Source organism: Vidua macroura, chromosome 14 (genome assembly GCF_024509145.1).
Source record: "Vidua macroura isolate BioBank_ID:100142 chromosome 14, ASM2450914v1, whole genome shotgun sequence".
In the NCBI taxonomy this organism is placed as follows: Eukaryota; Metazoa; Chordata; class Aves; order Passeriformes; family Viduidae; genus Vidua; species Vidua macroura.
The window spans coordinates 4,231,885-4,238,907 of NC_071584.1; the positions used below are offsets into that span (position 1 = coordinate 4,231,885).

The 7,023-nt window shown below is 50.9% G+C and overlaps 1 protein-coding gene across 1 annotated transcript; it reads right to left on the minus strand.

Annotated features, from left to right (window-relative positions):
- Window positions 1-1,593: 1,593 nt before the first annotated feature.
- LOC128814559 (cis-aconitate decarboxylase-like) lies at window positions 1,594-6,376 on the minus strand. Its single transcript, XM_053990503.1, has 5 exons — window positions 6,331-6,376; window positions 4,971-5,158; window positions 3,926-4,018; window positions 3,296-3,501; window positions 1,594-2,512 (listed from the first exon to the last, which is right to left on the minus strand). Exons 1-5 carry the CDS (start codon window positions 6,374-6,376, stop codon window positions 1,594-1,596), a joined length of 1,452 nt encoding a protein of 483 aa, XP_053846478.1.
- Between the last annotated feature and the right edge of the window lie 647 nt (window positions 6,377-7,023).

A 7,023-nucleotide genomic window follows, 5' to 3' on the forward strand; every position in this document is an offset into this window, starting at 1 on the left:
AACCTGGCCCAAACCACAGGAAACTCAAAACTTGTAAAGGAAATTTAGCAAGTATTTGGAATGATGGATGAACTTCACTCAGAGTGATGGTGTTGGAGCACTGGAGGCTTTGCTGGCTGATGGTTGTGGTTGTCTCTGGGAGAAAGAAACTGTGGGGCTCAAGGTTTTTCCCTGGAGGAACCACTGGCCACAGGCCAGCACTGCAGCTGTCCCTGCCCCAGCCTTTGTTGGGCTCCCCATCTATTGGAAAAGCCTCTGTATTGTGAGTAATCCAATTAAAACTAATGGTTTTCATAATGCAGCATTAAATCTTTCTGGAGAAAATGAATTTAATTCAGTTCTTTATTCAGCAAGATTCATTGTCAATATTGGACAGTGGGAGAGAGTGGATGAACAGAGGTGGGAAAACAGTTTTCTTCTGGATGGTTCATTCCCTGCACAAACCACGACCAGCAAGAGAAAAGGATCTTCCTTCTTGTCTGCTCCCATGTCATCCCTCTTGAATACTGATTCCCACAGCAGATTCCACAATTTTATCGCAATCATATTGGAAAGGAGCTCTTTGGATCAGCAACCCCAGTGTTTAATGTGAAGAAATGTTGAGTTCTCCATCTCACCACTCAGGGAGGGTGCAGGGGAAGGAGTCTTCCAGGGAATGGCTGCTCACGAGCACAGATTCCAGATTTCATCCATTTTCATGGAAAGATGAGTTAAGAGCTGAGTCTCAATGAGCTTCCCCTCCTCTCACAGGAGGGAAACAGGAGTTTCCCAGTGGGAGTCACAGTGTATGTACCCAAGTCACCTCCCAGAAAAGCCCATGGGCCATCTGGTGGGCCAGCTCAGAAGAGGTGCCTGGGAAAGCTTGGGAAAGCCAGGAGGAATGGTGTGAGACAGCCTTGGGATGGGCAGGGATCACCGTCAGGGTGTAGAACGGATATAGGATTCCTCACCTACCAATTGTCTCCCCTTCAGAAAAGACATCCAGGTCTCAAGGGTCCACAAACCATCCTTTGTACACAGAGAAGTGGCAATCACTGCCCACAGGTTGGAGAAATGGGAGGCTTTCACTGGGAAGGAAAATAATCCCTCTGTGCTGGAGAGTTCTGCAGGCAGGGCTGTTTGCAGCAAGAATGGATTTCTCCTGTGGCCAGTCGGACTGCCTGACCCCGACCCCAAAAGTGCCCAGAAGAGCAGTAAGAAAAGCACAGGCTCTGCAGCTGAACTTCCTTCTCTTCCCAGACTCAGCAGTCAGGCATTCTGCACGGAAGACGTTCAGAATCCAGCTGTAAGAAATGCACAAGCACCATTCCTTCTGGAGAACTGGATGATACCCCAGGATTCTCAGAGATTTCCATGGGAATTTTTTTATACTTATGGTGGCCTTTCAGTTCCTCAGCCAGCACCAACCAGGAGTTGAAGTTTACTCTGTGTGCTAACCCAGACACACCTCCTGCCTTGTGGGTTCCTTTGGAATTATCTACTGGAAGGGGTGGGAACTTGCCTGTCCTTGGGAATCAGTAGGAAAGCACCAATGAAGAAAGGAATCACAGCTTCACCAGGACAAGCCCCTCACCAAGCCCCCATGCTGTCCCCTCACAGGCTGCAGGCCAGCTGGGAGCTGTCTGACAGGTTCTCCAGGTTGTCCACCAGAGTGATGATGGCTTCTATTTTTTCTTCTGGAAGCACATGGGAGGCGTTGGATCGAAATTTCTTCAGGAGTGACTCTTTGCTCAGGGGCTTCCTCCAGTGCCCATAGAAAGTGTCACATTTGCCCGTCAGGACGTCCCCACTGTGCAGGAGCAGGGCCACCTCTCCGTACATCTTGTCAAAGTTGGCCACGTTGTCCTCAGGGTGCTCCACCACCACCTTGTCCAGCAGCTCCCTGAGCTCCTGCCGGTGGATGCTGCTCTCAGAGAAGGAGCCCAGGCCCACCTCGCCGTCCAGCAGGGCAGCACAGGTGTTGAACTGGAAGGAGTGCCTCGCCTGATGCTCCGAGCTGGGGAAAGGCCGGTTGATGTACTTGGACACCGGGATCTTCAGCCTTATGGTGTGGATCAGAGAGGGGGAGAAGGACCCCGCGTAGTTGATGAAGAGGTTCCGGACGGACAAGGCAGCATCCACCACCCAGTGCATGCCCAGGTGGGCTGGGAATCGCTTGAAGGCAATGTCCTGCTTTTCCAGGAGGAACTCGTGGTGCTCGCCGGGTGCGGACAGCGGTTTGGGCTGGTAGACGCTGTAGAAGGCACTGAACCCCGAGCACCCAGGGATGTCATCCAGGATCAAGGGGTTGGCCTCCATGCCTCGGCCCGCCAGCAGAGCGGCTTCCAGGCCCAGGCGGGTGGCGTTCCCCACGTGCAGCGGCTTGGCCTGGGTGGCAGCGTTGGCCATGGGTGCCCCGGCCAGGGACGCGGCGATGCCCAGGGCGTGGCAGCACTGGGCTGAGCTGAGGGACAGCAGCTTGGCCGTGGCCGCGGCACTGCCCAGGGTGCCCACCACCGAGGGAGGGTGGAACCTGCAGGGGAATGGCAGGAATGAGCAGCCCTGGCTGCCTGGCACAGGGAACACCAAAGGACCCCTCCCACAGAAAAATTAATGGGAAATGAGAGACCCATCAGCCAGTGGAACTCCCTCATGGTTTTGGTGCGGGTGGGATTCACCTGACTCAGAATTTAACAATAAATTTTAACTAATAATTTAACTTTAAAATCAAAGTTTTACTTCAGCTTAGTTTAACTCTGAATTTAGAGTTAATTAATGTAAATTCAGTCTGAAAATGGAGTTTCTCCTTGAAACCTCGTCAGAAACACCAGGGTGAGCTCAGTATCTCCAAAAAGCAATTTGAACTATCTCCAGGAGATGCCATGGTTTGTGTCCACACAGCCAAACTTTCTATCCCTCAAACAAATAATTCAGCCTCAAACACACCCAAGGGAACAGTTCCTGTTTGATTCCATTGCTTGGATCACACCAGGGCACTGCTGGTGGCAGCAGTTGGCCCAAGGGCCATGCCCACCACCAAACACTGCTTAATTCTGGGATCCTGCCCTGGCTGGGTCAGACAATGGCACTGCAGTCTCCCTGGGAGTCTTCCTGAGGGCTATTTTTGAGACAAAATCTCTGGAAATCACCAAATAAGTGCATGGTGCAATCACCTCTGTCATTTGGCTCTCATTAAGACTTTACCCTGGGGTAGAACTAAATTAAACTGGACTTAAACTTGGCTTAACCTAAATGAACATTTTAAAACCCAGACTCGCCAACTCTCTTCATCCTCAGCGAAGAACAGGAGCTTTACCTTTTGGGAATATCGTGAGCCTCAGTGGAGAAGTGCATGAGCCTCCCTTGCACTTCCAGGCCCACGTTGAAAGCCAGCAGGAAATCCAGGCCGTTGGGTTTGGTGTTGGGAGGGAGCATCTGGGAAGCTGCCAAGAGAGCCGGCAGGACAGCCCCAGAGGGGTGAGTGGCAGGGTGCCAGGTGTCATCAAAATCCATGGAATGAGTCTGCCAGGGAAACAGAGGTGAGAATGTGCTGGCTGGACGCTGAGGGAATGAGGGCTCCCTGCTGATATTCCTGAGGAAATTCTGCCAAAGCCTCTACTCAGTGTCCCCACAGGGTGATTTGGCTCCTCTAAAAGCCAGGAGATTCCCAGCTTTTGTTCCCCACCAGTGACCACTCTGCTTCCTGGAATGCTAATTCCTGGCACCACAGAATCCCCTGGAAGAGCCAGGAGCACAAATTCCCCTGGGAAAGCCGGGAGCACAGATTACCCTGGGAAAGCTGGGAGCACAAACCCCCCTTGAAAAGGCAGGAGCAAAGATTCCCCTGGAAGGGCTGGGAGCACAGATCCCCCTGGGAAGATCCAGGAGCACAAATCCCCCTCAGAAAATCTGGGAACACAGATCCCCTGGGAAGATCCAGCCTCACCGCCACGCCGTTGGTGAAGGCAGCCAGCGTCGGGGAGAGCTTCACTCCTGGCTTTCCATAGACTGAGCTCACAGCCATGGAGGAGTACAGCTCCTGTGGAAAGGAGGGAATGTCAGGGGAGCCCTGGAAGTGATGCCTCATGTTTTAGCTTTTATATTTTTCAGATTCTGAGCTGCTTTAGTGTATGGGTCTGGGCTTCACAATAGGGGATGGTGAGCTCTCTTCACAGAGTAGGGAGACAAAACAATTCCTTCTCCAGCTGGGGACCAAGGACAAATGATCCAAGTCTCAGGCCCAAGAGCATAAACAATGTGGACTGAAGAGAGAAAAGCAGGAAGGTTGGGACTTCGCAGGCTGGGGTTATAGTTGGGCAATTAACTCCAGTGTGCTGGTGGACCAAGGCTTAGAGTGGTGTGGGACCCTGTGAGCTGTCGTACATTTCGTGACTATTTTGGGTTCACCTGGGGTGCAGCCCTGGCTGGGCTCTTGTGCTGCCCAAGGTGAATCGATTGAAGCCTCCTAATAAATCCCTGCTTTATTCTTTAGCTCCATCTAGTCTCTGTTCTAGGGCAGCTTTCACAAGGCATCAGAGGGAACAGGGATAGTGCCAGCCACCCCCAGCCCCAGCAGCCACCGGGAATAATCCCGGCCATGGCAGTGGCAGTGGCAGTGGTGGTGGCAGTGGCAGTGGCAGTGGTGGTGGTGGTGGCAGAGGTGGTGGCAGTGGCAGTGGCTGTGGCAGTGGGGGTGGCGGTAGCAATGGGGGTGGTGGTGGCAGTGGCAGTGGCGGTGGCAGTGGTGGTGGCAGTGGGGGTGGTGGTGGCAGAGCTGGTGGCAGTGGCAGTGGCAGAGGTGGTGGCAGTGGCAGTGGCAGTGGCAGTGGCGGTGGCAGAGGTGGTGGCAGTGGCGGTGGCAGTGGCAGTGGTGGTGGTGGCAGAGGTGGTGGCAGTGGGGATGGCAGTGGCAGTGGCTGTGGCAGTGGCAGTGGCAGTGCTGGTGGTGGTGGCAGAGCTGGTGGCAGTGGCGGTGGCGGGGCTGTCCCTACCCGGCAGTAGCGCAGGGCGATGTCGAAGACGTGCGTGGTGCTGCCCACGAGCCCCACACCGATGCTGTCCAGGATCATCCTCTTGCTCCTCTGCCGCACGGTCTGGGACAGGTGCTCAGGCCGCGCCGCGTGGATGAATGAGGCAAAGCTGCTGGTCACTGTGTCCTCGGGAGCGCTCCGGGCGGCCACTGCAGCGCCAGGACACGGGGAGGGGACAGGGACAGCGGTGAGCCCTGCGCTGGCACCGCAGCTCTGCGCCCCTGGTGTCACCAGGCTCAGGGAACTGCACCTGCCCGAGCCAGGTGCGTGAGTTTGGGGAGTCCTGCAAGGGCAGGGAGCTGGAATTCATCATCCCCGTGGCTCCCTTCCAACTTGGGATACTCTCTGGTTCCATATGTTCTATACATAAAATTTCATATTCCACAGATGCTCTGGGCTCCTCCTGGGATGGCTTCCAGAAGGTTCAGGTGAAGAAACTTCAGAGCTCAGCCCCATCCCCTCACCCTGGGGTTCCAACACCCATTTTTTGGGAGGTATCAATACAAATTATGTCCCTTTATTCAGAGGAAAGCCAAACACGAGTGGACCACAGAAATCCAAAACTTCCATAATTTTTTGGAAAGCAGGACTAGACCCAAAACCTGGATTTATCCAGGTGTTTCATCCTACAAGACACTGAAGTGTCTTGACTCAGACACCAAAGCTCTTAAGCTCTATGTACTCCAAAGGATGCTAATCATTAAAAGTAAGTTAAAATTCTGTGGAAAATACCCAGTTTGTGTCTATTGTATGTTTTAATTTCAGTGAAAAAACTGCCTTGTTTAGATTATATATATATATCATTATTCTATATTAATTTTATATAATAATTTTTATAATTCATATAGTAATTTATAATTTATAAAATTATCCTAAATTCTATAGTTCAAATACAGAATATAATGAATATAATTATATTTATAACTCACAGAATGAAAATTGCTATGGCCTGTTACAATTTATACTTTTAATTTGAGAGTGCACAGGAGAGCAGGAAAAATAAAATTCCATGTGGACATTTGCAGAATGGCAAATCCAAACATTTACTCATGGGTGGATGTGGGGGTGCACACACAGATGGAGATAAAAGATGAATTAATGTCCAAATTAAATGAATCACAGGTGAAAAAAAAAAAAAAACAAACAAACTTTGCTCTAAGAGGAAAGTTCATCCAGATCGGCAGGTACGCAAGAGGCTTTGGTTTTGGAACAGCAAACATGGCAATTAATGAAACGACCATTCTCTAATATCCCTAGTTTGGATTCATCCCGAAATGTCACATCAGTGACTCACGGAGCGCTGGCTCATGTTCGGGCTCACCTCGAGCCCAGTCTGAGGCTCCTGTAAACACAGCTGGGAATGCCATCACCGCCTGACTCACCGGGAGAACATTCCCCCTCCGGGGACCGCGTTCCTATAGGAATCCCGGCACTCAGCACTCCGGGACCCGCTGCCGAGCCCAGCCCGGGTCCCCCCGGAGTATCCCTGGGTCCCTCCGCACCCTCCCGGAGCAGGAGCGGTGATGTCAGGGCTTGGAGAGGCTGCAGGAAAATCTGCTCCAATCACCCAGCACCCAGAAAAGCTGGGTTGGCTCCTCCCAGCCAGGGTTGGCATCAAATGCTCTTTGTCACCTCAGCAGGCAGCGGGGCTTTTAACCCTTCGGCTAAAAGCATTCCATGACTCCGGGGTTTTCCTCTTGGTATGGCAGGACTTCATAAAAAAATTAAATTTGATACAAGACCAAATAAATCCCTGTGGATTATTATTTCTCTTGTCCTCAGGTCTCATTAAGCAACATTCTTTGCATTTATTGTGTTAATAACTCATTTTAAAATAAATTGAGGCAATAGACTAAGAATATATTTTAAAATGAGTTAATAAACCTATAATAAACTTACAATAAACCAAGAGCTCTTTTTAAAAGAAGTTAATAAACTTATACTAAACTTATACTAAACCAAGAAAACTTTTAGAAATAACTTAATAAGCATAATAAAACAAAGGATATTTTAA